This window comes from Cryptomeria japonica, chromosome 6, assembly GCF_030272615.1.
Source record: "Cryptomeria japonica chromosome 6, Sugi_1.0, whole genome shotgun sequence".
Lineage (NCBI taxonomy): Eukaryota > Viridiplantae > Streptophyta > Pinopsida > Cupressales > Cupressaceae > Cryptomeria > Cryptomeria japonica.
In genome coordinates, this window is record NC_081410.1 from 227,694,755 (window position 1) to 227,715,484 (window position 20,730).

Below are 20,730 nucleotides of genomic sequence, written 5' to 3' on the forward strand. Positions count from 1 at the left end.
GTCTAATGAAAAGATTATGTAATATGGGGAGGGGTTTCGGTGGAATGTGCCTAGGTGACTTTTTGTAATGGGTAGGTAGGCTTTGTGTTATTAGAGCAATACTGAAAGGTTTTCTTACTGATTCTTTCCCTTTAGTGCTTATTGAACCAGACAGCTTGTAAATACACACACACACACACACATATATAATTCAATGGTATATCCACTTTTATCAAAAAAATAAAAATAAATATATTAATGAAATCAAATATATTAAAAATTATACTATTTGAAAAACTTCTAATAAGGACTAAATACATAAAGAAACTTCTAAATGAATTCATTTAACCCCCAAAAGCTAATGTAAAAGTGGTTTTTTATCAATATTTTGATAGGTGTGAAGGAGAATCCATTGTAGATATGATTTAGAAGTTGAGAGGTTCTATCCAAGAAATTTTGATCTAACTCTCCTCAATTAATTACTTCAAATGGGACCTCTTCAAGCTTAAATCATTATATTTTTAAAAAATGTATGATTTCAACAAAAACCAAGATGTACCAAAAGTGTAACCCGGTATTGTGGGGTCACCCGAGTTGGGGGGACCACTCAAAAACTTCGAAACAAATTAATTATAAACAACATCTAACCATTTTGCAACAATATTGGAAACACATCAACCATTAACACATGAGCACAAGATTTACATGGAAAACCCAAACAGGAAAAAACTATGGTTATAATTAAATTCACAATATGGATAGAAATTATTATAATCTTTTAGTCTTACTGCCAAGGAGCAACAACACATCAATGGCATATAGAGAATATTGATTGAAACAAATTTACATAATGCTGCAACTGATGGTACACAATATTTTTGTCTTAAGAAAATATTATTAATCCATGATCAATGTCTACAACAGTTTTTATTGGTTTAAAATTAAATTATTTAAATTGATACTTTGAAATACTTAAACTTGAGTTCATATGCATATCCACCAATATTATCAAATTCACAATTATTTGTATTCTACAACATTTTTTATAGTTTGAAAACTCTCTCCAAATTTCTTAACTTGTTATACTGTATGTCATCTTGATCCGCTCTTGTAAATAATCCCCACTACAAATTGGAGAGAACCTACATAAAAAGTAGAAACGTAAAAAAATCAATAGTAGTAAGTGCTTAGCAATTTGAAATGCAAAATAGTATCTTCGTAAACAACTTTTTGTATCTGTCAAGAATATCATATGAACTCATTTTGACATCAATTTAAAAAGTAAAAAGGTAATTCTCAATAAAAATATATATAATTATAATTCAATAAGGATGAATTTTTTACTATATATTTCTAATATTATGAACAATAAACTAAATTGCATCACACCTTGTAGGATTTGTTTCATTGCAACAACTTGGCAAGCATTCTACCAAACAATTGGCATTTGGATCTAGAAAAAATGCAACCTACAAAAGTAGATGTTTTTGAGGAATTATAGAAAACGAAGGAAAAATATTAGACATCAAACTTACCTGAGGCCATTTTCAAATAAAATTAGTTTAATCGAATAAATTATATATTAACTTTTCTCAACATTTTATGGATGATTTATCTTTAGCAATAAATAAAATATGACAATATTTTCCAACAATATCTATGTAAATTACTTTTATATATTCTCAATTACTTTACTACTTACCGAATAACGCTCATGTCCATTAGTTACTACACGATGCAAAGTTGAACTGCACAATAGAATTTATACTAAGTGATAGCTATTAAAAGGAGGGTATCATAACAAAAAATGTAATAGAATTTTACATTAACTAATGTTAAAAACAATAGACTCAAAATGTTGCTTGAATTGAAATCATACTTATTAGAGATAAGAAACCCTTTACACAATAATATAAGGAACATTATTAATGTGATTTTATTTATTTAATCTAATTGTTATTTAAAATATGTAAAATCATGTATTATTATGTAGCTTATGTTGGCATCATGGTGAAGGAATAAATGATTATCATTATATATCTTGGCTTGACATTGTGGTGAAGGATTGTGTATTCCTTTGTGTTCACATATTTGAATCTAAGAGGTAGTAGGGATCACTTTTTATTGAAAAATATATAAGGTTAATGGAACATTCATTTTCATCTAAAATTTTCGCATGAAAAACTTCATACGAAAAAAATTAGACCTACAAATTACTTTTAATTATATTTGTATATCTAAATGAGTTATTTGAATTCATTTTTAAATTGTTGCGTTGATTAAGTTAAGTTGGTTTTGATAGGATCATAAATCCAATACAAATTCATGGTTATTATTGTGTCATTATGACTATAATAAGTGTGATTTTGAATTCATTTTTTAATATATAAATTTCAATAACTAATTTTAAAATGTGATTTAAAAAAAAAATTATAAAGAAATTTGCAAAAATAATTAAGGATTTTTTTTTTGAAGCAAATATATACTTTAATTTTTATGTAGTGTCATTTCACCTATAGAGGAATACATATATAGTTAAATAAATAATCATTTTTTAATATAAGTTAGAAATAGTTAGGAAAAGAAATCGAACAGTTTAGCTTGAATTCCCTTGAAATTAAATAATTGTATTTTAAGTGTCTCCAAAATATCTTCAAATTATTCAAATGTCAAAATTGAACTAACAAAACAAATATTACAATAAACTTTTAAATTGATAAAGAAAAATGTGAAAAATACATTAAATGTGTTTTTTTTTTATTAAATATGCTTGTAAGGTTCCATCAACTAAAGATAAAATAAAATGCATTGAAAATATTTTATTAGAGGAAATAAAAATCATATTTAAAAGAATACTAAAGAAGCATTCAATTCAAACTTCTCTTAAGAAAGATCAAGTATATTAAAATTATTTTAAAATTTTCAACAAAGATAAAGGTTGGGATTTAAAGGATCCATAAAAATAAGATAAAACAAGACCTTTGCTCACAATTATATTATTTCATGTTTTTAAGATAATTTGATTTTAACTTAAATGTTTTGAAAGGAATAAATTTAAATTTTTTTATTTATCTAACGTGATGTCAAAGGGCATCTTGTTAATCTTTTTATTTACTCTATTTTGATGTTCTTTACTAGATGCTTTTGTTGAGGATCTTTAGTCTAAATTCCAACATATTAATTATTCTAATGATGGATTAAATTGAATGTTTAAAAATACAACTATATAAATTTGTTTCATTTTTTCAAAATAATGTTTTCCAATATTGAATATTATGAAAACTTAAAATCTTTAATTTTTTTAATCAACATTTAAGCTTTTAATCATAGTCATAAAGTAAATAATCATACCGGAATAGGCAATTACTCCAACGCTCTAGCATGTCACCAATGTTAATCACAAATGCCCTACAAATGAAAATGTTTCTCAAAGATTATGTTGTAAGACTATAAAAGTGCAACCTTCAAGGATAAATAATAAGACTAATAAATATTACCCTTTAAGGGGAGGTATATCTTCCCAATTTTGTGGTTTAACATCTTTGTTCCTGCAAATCTTCCAAATATGCCTATCTTAATATACTGTGTAAAAATATTTAAATATAAAATTATCAAAATATGGTATTTAATATTTTCAAAGCATGATCTACCTGGAGTCCTGCCATTCCATTTGTAGAAAGAAGAGTCAACATTCCATAGTCAGAATGAGCAGCAGCACCAATCATTTCATGGTCTAAATTAGGTTGTTTACCTAGCAATAAAAAATGAAAATAGGTCTACCTCAACAATTCTTATGCTAATAAATAAAATAATATGAAAATTATACATAAAAGGAGTCAGATAACAACTTGGATAATGCAGGAGCCGAGCAAAGGCTAATGGTTCATCCATCATTCCTGGTTTGTTGAAGAATGTCTCCTCTAAATTTAGGGCTACAGCAATTAATGAGACCAATCTCCTCCCAACATTTCTAAGTCAAAAATAAAAACTTATAATCAAACATCATTTTATAGACAAAGAATGAAAAATGATTAGATATCTATTAAAGTCATTTCAAATTGATAAATTAATTCATAGATACATAAAATTTATATAATAATTCTAATTTTTCAGTCATGATAACATTCTTCACGATTCCGGACACCCTGCAGTCCCCGAAGGTTTATAGCGCTACTGGTTTGGAGGGTATCGAATTTGACGAATAAATGAGCTATATTAAGGTGGTGTCGACAAAAAAGAAATCATAGCAAAAGCCTGGATTTACAACTCGCAATAGAGGGAAGGCAGACTGCAGCGGGCCACCCCGAAGTGTAGGAAGAAAATCTAACAGGTGGCAAAGAGAGCATGAGTGCATTTAGAACATAAGGGATGGATCATAGAAAATGATCCATGATAGTCTATTTAATTCCCCTAGTAAGAAATGAAGATCCTATCTTGGAATATTAGAGGTCTTAACAGTAGTCATAAACAGGACATAGTCCGTAATATTGTTAGGGATCATAGACCGGATATTTTACTTATTCAAGAAACTAAAATGTCAAAAGATAAGGTGTAGAAAATTAAGTTTTCTAAATTTTGTGAATCTCAAGGGAGCAACTCTAATGGGGCTTCTAGGGGAGTTGTTACTCTCTAGAATACTCAGTTTATTCATGGCACTCCTATCTATCATGATGGTAACCATGTGGCAACCTTGTTTAAACATTCAAGGGATGGGTTCTCATGGATCCTATTTAATGTGTATGCTCCCAATAATAAAGTTTGTAGGAGAAAATTTTGGCTAAATCTCTCTTCTTTTCGAAGTCGTTATCCCAATACTCCTTGGCTGGTAATGGGGGATTTTAATATCCCTCTTACAGAAGCTGAGAAATTTGGGGGATCCCAGATACAGAATGATAGCAAACTGGACTTAGTTGACTTCATCAATGGTCAAGGTCTGGTTGACTTGGATTTATTGGGAGCTTCCTTCACTTGGTCTAATCATTGTGTTGGAGTTGACCTAATCCAAGTTGGGCTTAATAGGGCCTTGATCTCAGTTGAGTGGATCCAACATTATGTCTGTTCTCTAAATTCCATGGTTAGAATCGAATCAAACCACTTTCATAAATGTTTGTTGGTTGAGCCTAAAAACGGTCTGTGAAGGAGGTTTCCTTTTAGATTTGAGAAAATGTGGCTTTCCCACCCAAACCTTTCCAGTAGTGTGAAGGATTGGTGGAATGTTCAAGTGGATGGTTCTGCTATGTCCCGGGTTGCTAAAATGTTAAGGCATGTTAAGGAGAGGGTTAAAAATTGGAATAGAGAAGTCTTTGGGGACATCTTCGTTCAGAAATATGCTATTTAGGAGGACTTGGGCCTGATCCAGGATAAAGTCCAAAATGAAGGTTATGTGAATGATAATTTTGCTAAGGAAAGTGAGGTTCTATCCAAATACCACAATATTATTGCCCGGGAAGAGATCTTTTGGAGGCAGAGATCTAGATCCTTATGGCTCAAGGAGGGTGAAAAAAATACAAGATTATTCCACATCTCTACCCTTAAACACAGGGCTGCAAATAGAATTGGCCACCTTGTGAAGAATGGGAGAAGAATTAATAATGAGGATGAAATAAGTGGAGTTGTTGTTGAGTTCTTTGTTGATCTTCTGAAGAAAGATACTTTATTAGACCCGAAGGCTCAAAATATGTTGGTTGATATCATACTTTAAGTCCTATCTGATAGCCAAAATCATAATATTATTGTCATTCCTTCTAAGGAGGAGATCAGGGAAAACTTTAAGAAAGCCCCCCCTGGACAAGGTGTAAAAACCTGGCGAAAGTTGTATAATTCCGAGGAAAATTTTAATTTTACTGGCGAATTTTTGCGGTTTACGAAGAAAAATAATAATCTCCATTGGCGAATTAGCCGTGATCGCTCAAAGTTTGTGAAAAATCCTGGCGAATTGTACTGTTTTTAAAACCCAAAAAATAATTGCATGGGCGAATGGTAATGTTTTTAAAACCAGAAAAATATTTGCATTGGCGATTTCAACCTATTTTCAAACCATAAAAATAAAATATTGGCGATTTCATGCTATTTTCAAACCATAAAAATAAAATATTGGCGATTTCAAGCTATTTTCAAACCATAAAAATAAAATATTGGCGATTTCAAGCTATTTTCAAACCATAAAAATAAAATTTTGGTGATTTTAAGATATTAACTTTAAGTAATTAAAACACGTGGCACATAGTCATCAACTCTCTCTATCTCCAACTCGCAAGCTGAAAATGCTAAGCCTTCTTAACCTCAAGATCTAGCGTCTGAGGGAAACTGAACTGGCACTCGCCAATTCTCGACCACAAATGTTAAGTCCTCGTCACTGCAGCGAATTGGACATAGTGGTAACTTTAACCTTTGTCACGTACTCGTCAACATAAAACTATTTATCGCAGACCAACTCGAGACCTCACGACCAAAGCAATTTCACTAACAATCTCCAGCTCGGTAACATAAAACGCTAACACCCAAAAAGCTAGAGACCTCGTGATGTAAACCCAAACCAACTTGTCGCCAACTCGCGGCTTGATCATGTCTTCAAACATTTTACCTCACGAGCTGGCGATAACCATAAAACTTAACCACAAACTATCTGATCGCTAGCTCGCAACCTAAAATTTTTAAGGCTTGGATGTTGACTCGTTCCTGAGAGACTAGTTTGAAGGTTTCTCTTGAGTCGAGGTTGATTAGACAAGCGAGGATGACGGTTTCAGAGGCATAAAAGGATTTGATAGCTTCTGAGTTAGAGATGAGAGATCATGGATTTCTCTGAGAAATAAGAGCTCAGGTTGCTTGTTGTCAGGGATTTTGAAGCAGAATTTGTCCAATCAAGGAGGAATAAAATCAGAACAAAATCGTTCACAATAGATGAGACTTAGCAGGATGTAGTGGATTTGATAGGCATGATGATGACTTCTAGGAATCTAGAGTCTACAGTCATGTTGAAAACCACCAAAATGATAATTTTTCATGTGAATGCAGAATGAGCATCACCAAATGAAGTGTGAAAATGTTATAAATACAATGGAGTGGTGACTTAATTGGTAGAAGAGAAAATAAACCTTTTTCATTTTCTGAGTGGTTTTTTTCCTCAGAGAGGAAGATGATGTTTGAGCAGGATTGTGCATGGAGTTGTACTTGTTGTGTGCTCTGTGATACCGGATGGGTGTTTTTTTGTTTTCTTCTGTGTGAGTTTGTTTATTGTCAGAGGGGTTGTGAAAGTGAGAAGGATTGCCAGAGGGGTTGTGAAAGCCTTTTTTGTCAAGAAGGGCCAAGCATGGCACATCCTCTTCTTCTACTCTGCCATAGGATGGCAAGGGGTTTGAAGAACGAGCCTGTAGAGGAATGAAAGAAGGATTTGTTTGGGTGGGGAGTGGCAGCCAATCATCTTTGTGACAACATGGAAACTGCAACCCCCCCCCCAAAAAAAAAAAACAGATTACATTTACCCTAAAGCTCATGTTTCCACTTTCCCTGATTGTGGGCATGAAGTCTCAAGTTCCTCTTTCCATTTTCTTTGTTCCTGGGCATGAAGGCTTCGTCCTCTATTTGGAAACAATTTGTTGGACTTGGACAGAATGTAACATCTCACATTCCATCTGAAATGAAGGCATCAGGGTGATAATGGCATGGCTCAAGCAGTTTTGCAAGTTGTATAGTCATTGGGGTTCCTTTTCTGGTTCCAGTAGTGATTCTAGACTCTAGGTGAAAGGAGCAAGTTGTATACTGTATAGTCATTTACAGAGCAAATGAAAAGCATTTAGTGTCAAGCTTTGTCTGTGCAGGTTCTTGAAGGAGTTATATATAAATTTATTTTGTGTATAATTCTATCTCTTTCAAATGATCAGAATCATGAGATTTAATTTTTTTCATTTGTTGCATTGTTATGGTGTATATAATTTTTCATTTAATGCTTCCTAATCCTATTATGCCCAGAAATGCAAAAATTTTGTTAGTCTGGAATCATATTAAATAATTAAGGATTCACCTCATTGTAATTGGTGGGCGGATTATAGACAATCATAGAACACCTCCATATATATTACATAAACATCAATAGCATATAAAATCATAAGAGTATTAAGAATGAAAGTATTAAACACCACAATAGATTATTAGATAGGAATACAATTATACAACATAATTAGTAAAACATCAAGACAATAGACCAATGCCTTATCCTAGGGCATAGAGTCACTTACAATTCAAGACAACCTAATAATAAAATTCAATAAGATTCATTTGCAGATAAATAAGGATGAAATTATGAATAATGCCATTACATACAGTTACACAACCCAGATTCATATGTAAACTGAAAAACCCTTGACCATTCAATTCACAGTGAAAACATAAATTCAACACAAAGACAATTATGTGAAGATCGCATTGCTCAAACTGCAAATGATATTGATATTATATTCATAATGATATCAGAAAGTAAATTCACAATGCGATTCAACTATGCACTTATCAAATTCTTGAACAGTTGAGCTATTATAACTATATTAATATAAGAGTTTTCAAGTTCAACATCAATCATCAATAAAAGTGGCAACCTCAACCTGAGGATTCAACAAGCTTAGGATTACTGTGAGGAATCTTGGGTAGCAACCTCAACCTGAGATTTCTTCTTTGGCTTTAGCATGGCTTGCCACCTGTCCACCTCTTTGTCTATTGGCCAACTGAATGCCTTTACCTCTTCCAACTTTGCAACTGAATCTGTCCATCTGGCATCTGTAACTGCCCTGGACTCAACAATAAACTTTGCATGGTCAACCTCAATCTTGAACAGTGAATCAAGTAGACCGTTAAGGAAATCAGCATCAACCTGTTCATTTACATGCTTGATTATTTCTTCTTGCTCCAGAATCAAATTAAATTCGCTGGTCCAATCAGAAACTGATTTCAAATCTCCATTACTACCATAAATTTAAGGCACCAATTTATTATAACCTTCCCCAAATGTCTGCAATTTTTCATTTATAAGCACATCCTTCCCTGTGAAAAATGCATAAGCTCCATTCATTACCTCCATCATGTCTTTAGTGTCACTGATCTTGGGAGGGAACTCGTCACTATACATCATTGCAGTATCTAGCTTATCCATTAATCTGCTTCTTCCTGACCAAACATTGAACAAAGGTCCAAGAAAAGCGACAGCCTCAGAGGATGTTTTGCTTGCTTCTTTCAAAGAAATGTGCAAATCATGCACAACCATCAATTTGTCTTTCAATACACTAATCATGTGTTTTAGAATTCCTGACACAACAAAGATAGCCTTGACATTTTGTTCCTTTTCAAGCTTTTCAATTTTCCCTATGTATTCCTCCATTTTTGTTGTCACATCAGCTGGTATTTCTTGTACTTGTTCTGTAATCTGTATTGGAGGGGGCTCATTTGCAATTTTTTCTTTCAACTCCACTAACTCTTGCTCCAGAGCGAGCTTCTTCATCAGTGTCTCTTCATATTTTTTAGACAATGCAATCAATTGGGTATATGTTTCTGTGTATCTTCTTGACAAATCCTCTGTTTTTGATAAATTCATGAAATAAACTTGAGTAAAAAATGAGGCAATCTCCATGTCAGTTGTGTTCTGCAAGTTCCAAATCATTCTATCAGCTTTCTTTTCTACTTGGATATTTAGAAGGTGGGGCTTTTGAGTGGAAGGGGCCAAAGACCAAGCAGCGTCTTTGACTTAGGATTAAATCCTGATCCCCTTATTACATCTCCAATTTCAAAATTCAGTTCTAAACATTGGGTCCTCTTACTTCCTAATTTGACCAATAATAAAAATAGACTGGATATCCCAGTCAGGCATCATAATCATACCAGTACTCTTTATCAATTGTCTTGCCTGTTCCACGGATATTTCCTCCCTGTCAGGATCATATTCCTGCAGTGCCTTGATGATCTCCTTTTTCTTTTCTTCATTTGCTTCCTCTATGATCAGATTTTGTTATAATTGATTTTGTTTCAACCTTGTCAAAAAACTTTTAAATTCATTTGACTTAATAAAGTCATCATCTTTCATGAACTCATTTGACAACATCACACGCTCATCAAAGCCTTGAGCAAGGGCTTTGTTTGTTTCTCCCTGTTCTTCATTCTGCCCTGCTTCTCTGAGATGTGTCCTTATTTGATGAAAGTAGTGTCCTTGTTCTGTAACAATTGCTCTAGTAGGGTCTCTCCTCACAATTGTACCGACCTCAATGGTTTTTTGTTTCTTTGCAGCTAGCACTCGAGTAGATTGAACTTCATCCCCACTCTCTACATCATCAGCAGACACACTAAGTGGCCTCTTGCCATGTGAAGAATGTCCATCTTGGGGGTCTTGCTGCTGAGCAATCACTTTTGGAATTTGAGGCATTTGTTCCATCAGAGTTTCATATAAACTTAGCATTTTGTTAATCCTCTCCAAGTACGGGCTATCAGGGCAAAAACTTGAGAAACTAGGGTCAGCAGCCAACAATTCTGCTTCAACTCTCATCAAATTTTTCCATTTTCTTCTCCTTTCTTGTACTTCATCTTTTCTCAGCAAATTTCTAACCACATCTTCATCATCCAATGGTTCGTGGTCCTTTATTGTGGCCCAACTTGTCATTTTTGGCATTGCAACTTTAATAAATTGTTCCGAATCACAAAATCTAGACACAACATTAACCAACCTATACTGTTTAAGGAAATTGTTTACTTCATCAAAGGAACTCCTACCAATGGTAAAATCAAACGCAACCCAAAGCCTAGGAAGAAAAGAAAACATCCTATGTTTATCAAGGTATTCTTTTTCAACTAGGGTCAATTGCCAGATAAACTCCATAAAAGCAATCCTAATTGGAACAAATTTTGGTAAAATATGGGGAGGCTAAGGATACCCATAGACTCTCATCACAGTAAAGTTATCAAAAAAATAAAAGTCTCCCAAGTTATGTGAAATAGGTCAGTTTGGAACATACTGGTAAGGTCTCAAAACTCTCCTAACATTAATTGACAATCGTTCCCTATTTATTCCTAGCATTTCCTTAATTCGCGAAACAATCCAATTTTCAAAGAAAAGGAAAGAAGAATGGGGAGAACTACTGTCCCAAACCTAGGTCCATCTTTGTATTGGCATTAAGACATCGAATTCTTCTTTCAAAAGCTCCAATTCTTTATCCACGAACTCAACATTATAAAACAAGATTAAATGCATCAGCAATGAATAATGCTTGAATGTAGGGTTGGGTGCACCACTCTGAATTTCAACTAGAGCATTATGAATGTGTTCAACCACATAGCCCACATAATAATAACCTTTGTTAACATTTGGGTGTTGAATGTCCATAGCCATCATCAGTAATTCAGTTGACACTGTTGAATCTCCATCAAAACCCAACACTCTGCATAATCCATAGATTGTACAATGCATATAATGGTGGAAAGTTGTGATGTCAAATGGTGGTTCAATACTCTCTGGAATTATAACCGGCTTCTTATTCACCCTAGGCATGTATCTGGGCATTGCATGCTTCTTGATAACACCTTTGTATTTGTCATAATCCTCTGCAATCCGCTCCAAATCTATATTTGTACATGCAACACCAGTAATCTAGAAAGCTTCAACAAAGCTAGCTCTGTTAATTGAAACTAGGGCAGACTGGTTCTTTCTTCTGATTACCCTAGATACTGGGCAATAGTGTTTGCCCAACTCTTTGATCAAATCCACATCAACATACACATCTAGCACAATTAACTTTGCCATATTTAAATCCCAAGGGTTTGACATCAGGACACCCTTAATCGTATTTTTCTAGAAATAATGAAACAGAGCAGAACCAGTCATATTAAGCATGGTAGGGATTCTGCATTGGCTCCATAAATCTCTACATGCCAAATGATTTGTATTCAAAGCAACGGAAGTCCCTGGCATGAAATCTACAAATTCATCTTTGTATTTCTTAACCATCGTTTCCTCAATGGCATTGGCCTTGGAACCTCCAGGTCCTCCTGCTCCACTTGTTGTGGGCTTGGCTTGGGCTTGGGCTTGGGCTTGGAACCTCCAGTACCACTCGTCTCTTGGATCATTTTAGCTGTAGGAGAAAAACTTAACCAATTTTCTGAAATTTTCTCACACCCAACACTCCGAATTCTCCAACGTTGTTGCAGAGCTCAATTCACTGGATTACCTCGAAGATAGAATGCATTAATGCAATTATACAAAACCTCGGCTCGATCATGCAATTTATGGTATTTACTATTTGAATTTTGGGCGTCGTCACTTCTCTCAAGTCTCAAGTCTCATTAATTGCCACACTTGCATGAACTAGCTACTGTGGCATAATGTCATTAATTCAAACTTCAAACTGAAGTACTCGAGCGAAATTTGAATTCATGCCCTTCTATTTGATTGGCGATTGGCATTCAAAACTTTTACAGAACTCGGCAAACAAGTCCATGTGTTAGCGAGTTAGTGACAATGCTACAAAATCCTCTTAATCGCAAGCTCGCAACCCCTTTTACGAATCCTCAAAGAATCTCGCGAGTGAGCGACAACTTATTTCATCGCAAGCTCGCAACTAGAAACTTAACTTGATTTAAACCCTTGTGATCCTGCGACAACAAGACACTTAACCGCCTTCGCATGCTCACAACACTTTTTGACTTGAGACTTACAAACCCGCGAGCATGCGATGACCACAAAATCAGACCAAAACTTACCTATTGCCAGATTGCAACTTAAAATGCTAAACAACTTCAAAACCTACGAGCAAGCGACTTAACCGCATCGCATGATCGCAAATTAAAATGACTTAACTGCGAACACCTCGCGACCTTGCGATAACATAAAATCACACCCAGTCGCAACCTCACAACATAAAATGGTATTTGGGTGCCATCACTTCTCTCAAGTCTCATTAACTGTCACACTTGCATGAACTAGCTAGTGTGACATTAATTCAATTAAACTGATAGAATGCATTAATGCAATTGTACAAATGTCAAAATCTCGGCTCGATCGTGTCAAAACTTTTACAGAACCTGACAAACAAGTCCACGTCTCAATCCCCATCTTTAATCGCACACTCTCAACCGGTTATAACAATCAGGAAAGGAACCGGCGAGTTAGCGACAATGCTACCAAATCCTCTTAATCGCAAGCTGGCAACCCCTTTTACGAATCCTCATAGAATCTCGCGAGTGAGCGACAGTCGTTGATCTAACAAAATAACTTATTTCATCACAAGCTCGCAACTCGAAACTTAACTTGACTTAAACCCTTGCGATCCCGCGATAACAAGACACTTAACTGCCATTGCATGCTCGCAACACTTTTTGACTTAAGACTTACAAACCCGCGAGCATGTGATGACCACAAAATCAGAACCAAAACTTAACTGTCACCAGATCGCAACTTAAAATGCTAAACAACTTCAAAACCTGTGAGCAAGTGACAAAACCAACTAAGCTGCGATACCAACTACATCGCATGATCGCAAATTAAAATGACTTAACCATGAACACCTCATGACCGTGCGACAACATAAAATCACACCCAGTCGCAACCTCGCAACATAAAATGGTCAAGTGCAAAACATCTTGCGAGCTAGCGACAACTAAAATTTCCCAGTACTCACAAGCTCGCGACTTAAACTGACTTGATGATAAAGGACCTGCGAGCTAGCGATAACCATTAAACATGTCTGACCAACCATTTGACCACACTTGACGTTGACATGGACAAATAAATAGAGGACAACTTAGATTTTCAATGCACGACAACTTCGGTTTACTAGCCAACTAAGACAAAAAACAAACACAAAACCCTAATCGCCATGAACAAATTTGTGTCACAAGATCCATAAAATTATTCATATTGTAGTAACAGTTATGCAATATGAATAATTTTATGGATCTTGTGACACAAATTTGTTGCATTTCATGTTCAACATGTTACATAATGTGGAACCAAATACCAATTTACTAATAATTCAATTGTTTAGTAATAATTTAAATTCACAATTAAAAATATGAAATAAGTATCCATTCTACTTCTGATTGACAAATTCAAGGAATACAATATCAAAAATCATCAATGACAACTATAGTATTGCAATTTTGCAAATTGAAATTGTAATATGACTCAAGAATTGTAGTATAATTATAAATACCTATAAACTAACTGCTAATTCACTTCAGTGATTCAGTCTGACTGTCTGAGGCTTCTATATCCCAAATGGACTCAAGATCCGAAAACTGACTAGTACTAACAGGTTCATCTTCATTCTGAGTCGGGTATTCAAAAATGTCTTCGTCTTCATGCTGACTCTGAGTCTGCGATCCATCATATTCATTTGTCTCATCACTAGCACTAGCAGTAGCACCACCAACTTTTAAAGTGTTGCACACCCCTCGTCTATCACACATGGAATTCCAAATTGCTAGTGCCCTATTATATGAAAAATCTCTAACATTATACTGGGTTACAAACAACCTCAAACAAGTTTCCAAATTCTTGTTTAATTTGTTTATGATCTTTGATTTCAAAAGCCCTATTGCACTGAAAACTCTCTCATCTTCCACTGACCCCAATATCAGTGTTTGACATAAATCAGCAAGTTTCAAATATTCTAGTATTGCAATACGCAATGCTTCACTTTGATCTATCCTTTTCCAAAGCCTTGTGATTGATCCAGGTTCAAATGGATTCTCCAAGTTAACCAGCAGTTGTTTCATAACCAATGCAAATTGTTTACATTGTTTTCTAAGATGATCTGAATTTAAAATTCCTTCTATTGGTTGTCCATTGCAATATGCATCTTTTGAAAATGTCAATATCAATTCCTCTAGTTTTTTATGATACATCTTTGCGTCATTTGGATTATCTCCAATTGAATGCCAAAATTGAGGATACACACAACCCATGGCTTCAAGTATTTCTTCTTGAGGGAATCTTTCACGAATCTCAGTTGAAAGTTCATATGCAATAGACTTCAAATTATCACTAACAGTTTAACAATCCTATCAAAATCTTCCTTTTTAACTGGTAGTGCTCTGCCTTGCTTGCCCATCTTAGATTGGTGCATTGGTATCTGAAATCCTTTTACAAAGACACATAACTCATTTTTTGTATTGAAATGTAAAAAAATTTCAGCATGATTCAAATCTGTAATTATCTGCCACTTAAAAAAATTTGGGCTTCACCTTGTTAGATCTGAATATAGACCATCCAGGCTCAAGCATGTCATTTTACATAGAGTGTTATACTCATTGATATACATAGTTCTGTCTTGGGCTTTCTTAACAAGTTTGTCCATTAAATCCAACATGGAGAGAAGACTAGCTAAAGTTAATAGAGTCTCTATATCACTTAACTTATGTAAGAGATCAGGAGCTTTGTCTACTGTGAGGCGTTGCTCATACATTAGTCCGATCAAGGATTGATATTCTGTTAGAACTCATTCCGCTAGTCCATGCAAGGAGATCCATCTGGTCTCAACATCCCTGAGAAGCTTGTTTCCTCATGTTACTCCCTCAGCAAAAATCTGAAATTTTGCAAAACATTTAGGACTTCGGCACAAGTATGAGTGAAGCTCGTGGACCAAATCTTCAATTTTTGACACTGTAGGGAAATTGCTTACAATTCTATATGCTAAATTCATTTGATGGGCCATGCAGTGAATGCCAACCATGTATGGTGCAATACTAGTTTGTAATCTTGCGCAAAGACCAATCCTTTGACCTTGCATTACTGCAGCTCCATCAGCTCCAACACACACCAACTTCTTGGCAATTGTCAAGTCATCCATACCAGCAATTTCATTCAAAGCTTTCTTAACTTCCAAATATAAATTTTCTACTGTTGAATTGCCCCTAATTTTACGAACACAAAGCAGATGAGCTCGGCGGATGCGTTCTTTTACGGTATACACATGCATACAAACCCAAGTAGTGTTATCTACCGCAATAACTTCATCTATGGATAATGAAATGAAATTTGACTCTTTTACACTCTTGTAAATTTTCCTTTTCCACCTCAGCGAGACAGTTTGCCATTTCCCACCAAGCGCTTATTGAGCAATGTGACATAGGATAGTGAGCAACATTCAAAAAAGATAATAAATTACTAAATTCTAGGAAATCTTTCATAAGACGCCCTCTCGACATAATATGAAAAACAACACTCATCTGAACAGTCTTTGCTAGGTTTGCATCTTTCGCTGCATGTTCAAGCCCAGCCTTGATTGTATTTCCAAATCCACTATTACGAATCAGTGTTGTTTTGTGGTTATGCTCTTCATATTCCGCGGCATACTTAACATGAAGACATTCTTCCTTTGATTTCCATCTTACTACTCGTGTTTCCTTTCCATCTATGATCTGTTTTTCATAAACCTTACCAATATGTTTTTCTATGGTGTCAAGCTTTAGCTGCATCTTCTTCTCTCTTTTAGTTTTCCAACTACAAATCTTACACCTGCATTATGTTGGTTGTTCATCATTGTTTGGGACTGGTTCAATGAATGGGTACTTTGCTACCCAATCAATCTTAAAACTCCTTGTCATCTCCCACTCTCGCCCTAGTTTTACTTTCCTTTTTCTTTTCTTCCTACCAACATCATCTTAAGTACTAGCATTTGCATTTGCCAATGGTATCTCATTGTGTGTATCCGTTAGAACATCTTCTGTCGTGTCGGTATTGTCATCCTCATTTGATGCATTTAACTCAATGACAATCCCACCTTGTGGTGGTGGTGAGCTACTGTGAATGGGTTCTGCAACTGCAGAGGTTGATGGACCAGAAAATTTGCCAATTCCAAAAAAATACTTTATGGTACTATCTTTAAGTTTAAGTTCTGGGCGTTTTGATGGCCTCCCAATCCCTTCAATTTCACTGCCCTGAGGAGTCTTACCCTTGTCTGACATCCCAATCCCTTCACCACCGTGAGGAGTCTCACCCATGTCTGACTGTGACATCTTGAGTCTTGACCTCTCACTACAAATTAAAAGTTAAAACTAATACTATCAAGTATGAAAAAATGATCACTCACCTTTATGCCTTCTCAATTCTCTGAATCAGGAATCAGGAATGAATGCCTGGGCCTGTGTTGCAGGATTGTAACTCTGGCCCTCTGTCCTACAATGAACTTTGACTTTCCAACTCAATTTGTGGAATGCGAATTGAGACTTGAGACTCCAAGAGCTCCCAATTTACTAATCATACACGAACAAATTGTAAGAAAGAGTGTAAGGAATAGTGTATTTATAGTAATCCATGATTGCATTTTTGGCAAATTGCGCGGGGCCCGGGCATTTCAATTGCCAATAAACATTTAATTTAATTGCATTTTTGGCGAATTGTGCGGGCATGCAATGAACATTTAATTTAAGCGAGGCAAAATGGGTCCTCGAATGCTTATAATGTTTTATTTGATATTGGCGAATTTGGCCGACGCATGCAATGAACATTTAATTTACCATTGGCGAATTAGGTCCTAGGTACGTGGTCATTTTACTATTGTCGGCGAATAACGGAGGTGATCTAATACCCATGTCCAAGTGATTCCAGGCGAATATTACGGGCATGCACGTTGACGGTGTGTGGTCAATGGCGAAGCCAGATTCTACAATGTACTGTTAACCCCAAAATTTCAGGCGATTTGACCACAATGTTGCCCCAGACTATTCGCGCGTTGCCCCAGACTATTCGCGCGGAATTTGCCAATTGGCGAAGATTCACCACTAAAAAACTCTCTGGAGGAGATTAGGAGTGTTGTCTTTTCTTTTGATGGCAGAAAAGCTCCAGGCCTAGACGGCTTTCCTATGTTCTTCTTTCAGCACTTTTGGGAGGTAGTGGGGGAAGATGTGTCCAATGCTGTTAAAGAATTTTTGGATCTAGATCCTTGCTGAAGGAATTGAATGCTACTGTCATTATCATCATTCACAAGAAGCAGGGGATTGATTCTTTGGATGCTTTTAGGCCCATCAACTTGTTTAACTCCTACAAAATTATCTCCAAGGTCCTCACGTCAAGGATGCTGAAAAACCTTTCTCTTCTGATTTCTCCTTAAAAAAATGGCTTTGTGCCAAGAAGACAGATTCTTGATTCCATCATCACTGTTCATGAAAACATTCATTCACTTTTGGAGGCGAAGTCTCAAGGATTTCATTTAAAATTGGACATTGCTAAATCTTATGATAGGGTGGATTGGTGCTTCTTAAAAAATGTTCTTCAGGCTTTTGGTTTCTCTGGCAAGGTTATTAGTCTGATTTGGCAACTCATTTTTACCACTTCAACTGCAGTTATTGTAATTGGATCGCCCTCCCACTTCTTTAGAACCTCCAGGGGTCTTAGGCAGGGTGATCCTATATCGCCCATTCTGCTCACTATAATGGCGGAAAGTTTGGGTAGATTCATACATCAAAAAGTTGTGGAAGGATCTCTGAAAGGCTTCAATCCATCCTCTGCCAACTTGATCTGCTCTCATCAACAATTCGTTGATAATACCATTTTAATGGGAAGCTTTTTTTGGGGGGAAGCCAGAGTCATCAAATCGATTCTCAACATCTATGAAAAAGCCTTTGGACAGATGGTTAATAGAACCAAGAGTTTTATCTACTCCATCAATACTCCTGAGCAGCGCCAAATGAAGATTGCTAACATTCTCGGCTACCTCATTGGTAAGGTCCCCTCTACTTACCCGGGTCTCCCTTTGGGATCTAAACCTTCTGATTCCTTTTGGCAATCGTTAATTGATCGATTTAATAGGAAGTTGGTTGGGTAGAAAGGCACCCTTTTGAGTCAAGCTAGTAAAATTCAGCTGTTGAAAGCTACTCTTCAGAACCTCCCAATGTATGCCCTCAGTTTGTTCAAGATTCCCTCTAAATTTGATGATATTATTGATAAAACTCAGAAGAGATTCCTTTGGTCTAGGGTTGAGGAAAAGAGAAGAATCCCTCTAGTTTCTTGGGAGAATGTCTGCAAACTAAGGAGATATGGTGGATTGGGAATTAGAAGCATTAAAACCTTTAATAATGCTCTTCTGGCTAAACAGGTCTGGAGGTCTTATGACTGTAGAAGGGACTGGAACACCTTATGGCACAATATATATCTCTCTAATATTCATTCTTTGCAGGATTTTTCGAGTTCTCAAATCCCCGTTGGGTCTCATCTTTGGAACAATATGCTCAAGGCTAGGGATGTGACTAGCTGGGGAGCCTATTGGAAGTTGAGGAATGGAAGAAAAATCCAGTTTTGGGATGATTACTGGATCGGGAATCACTCGCTTGATTCTGATCATACCTTGGGATCTTTAAGGGATCTTTAAGTGGATTCTTTTGGCTTAATGGTGGCTGAGTATTGGAAGGAAGGTAAGTGGGTAAATCTCCCTGTTATTAATCCTTCTTTCACTCATTTGCAGCTTTCCCTAAATTCTTCTGGTTTGGAGGAAGGTGTGGAAGATGATCTTATTTGGAAATTCAATCCCAATGGGAAGTTTTATGTAGCTTATGTGGGATGGTTGTAATGAACCCCATGTGCCCTAGTGTTCTAAGGTGTGGATTACGGACCTTTCTCCTAAGGTCAATATGTCTTTTTGGCTTCTCTTTCTTAATAAAATCTTAACTACTGACAATCTTGTTAAGAGAGGCTGTTCTATCCCAAACAGATGCTACTTGTGTATGAAGGAGGCTAAATCTGTTGATCATCTGTTTTCACATTGCTCTTACACTTTTGAGATTTGGGGTTTGGTGCTTCAAAAATGGGATCTTTGTTGGACTTTACCAAGAGTTGTTAAGGAGTTTGTTTATCAATGGAACCCGCCTTCAAGAAATCCTTTCATAAAGAAGCTATGACTCTTCGTGTTTCCTCACATTGCGTGGGGTTTATGGAAAGAACGTAATAATCGTATCTTCAGGAATATTCATCTCCCTCCTGATTTTGTCTTCAAGAAAATTTCTAGGGCTATCTCTAATAATCTCTCGACTATTAGCTCTCTGATAATCTCTCGACTGTTAGCTCCAATGTTCTCTCTCATAGTGGAATCCTTAAGGAGTATGAAGCCAATGTTGTCAAGGACTGGGATTTTGGTCATTATGTTATTACACCTAAGGTCAACCCTAGGGACAACATTAATTGGAACTTTCCACCCCAAGGATGGGTGAAAATCAATTTCGATGGTGCAGCTAGAGGGAACCATGTTACCATGGTTAGGCTCGTTGTGGAGGGGTGATATGGGATCACTATGCCAACTTCATTTCTGCTATTTCTCTCCCTCTTGGTAAACAGACTAATAATGTTGCAAAAGCCTGCATAGGAGCTTATCACAATTTAAAACTTGCTAAACGAAACAACTGTAAGCTTGTTTGGGTCAAGGGAGACTCAAAGAACTTTATCAACTACGTAAAGGGTAAATCTACTCTGACTTGGAATGTTGATATTTTGATTAAAAAGGCTAAAGATATTATTAAAACCTTTGATAGATGCATTATTGTCCATGTATATAGACAAGCCAATGTGACTGCCGACTTCCTTGCCAATAGGGGAGTGACGTGTTAAGCCCAACTTAGTTGGACCCGTGGTGACAGGCTGGACTCAGAATTTGCTATGCATTTGCTCCACGGGCAAAGTCAGAGGAGTAAATTTAATGATTAATTGTGCCATAATGACTTTGAGTGTTTCTAGAATTACTAATACCTTTCGTTCTGAGACAGGTGGCCAGAGAGGACATGAGAATCGATGCG

At 35.8% G+C, this 20,730-nt stretch overlaps 1 protein-coding gene across 3 annotated transcripts in view; it reads right to left on the reverse strand.

The window, feature by feature from the left end:
* Positions 1-916: 916 nt before the first annotated feature.
* The window catches only part of LOC131071454 (2-oxoglutarate-Fe(II) type oxidoreductase hxnY), a 119,584-nt gene continuing 99,770 nt past the window's right edge, over positions 917-20,730 (reverse strand). The window contains exons 5-11 of one of the 3 annotated variants that reach the window (XM_058007298.2): positions 3,828-3,949; positions 3,630-3,730; positions 3,477-3,535; positions 3,331-3,387; positions 1,682-1,727; positions 1,369-1,448; positions 945-1,121 (exon numbers count right to left, since the gene is read on the reverse strand). In XM_058007298.2, the coding sequence (XP_057863281.2) occupies positions 1,052-1,121; positions 1,369-1,448; positions 1,682-1,727; positions 3,331-3,387; positions 3,477-3,535; positions 3,630-3,730; positions 3,828-3,949 (535 nt within the window). In that variant the 3' untranslated portion in view covers positions 945-1,051. Of the gene's footprint in view, positions 1,122-1,368; positions 1,449-1,681; positions 1,728-3,330; positions 3,388-3,476; positions 3,536-3,629; positions 3,731-3,827; positions 3,950-20,730 lie in introns of all 3 variants that reach the window. The other 2 variants (XM_058007300.2, XM_058007299.2) reach the window with 2 other exon arrangements.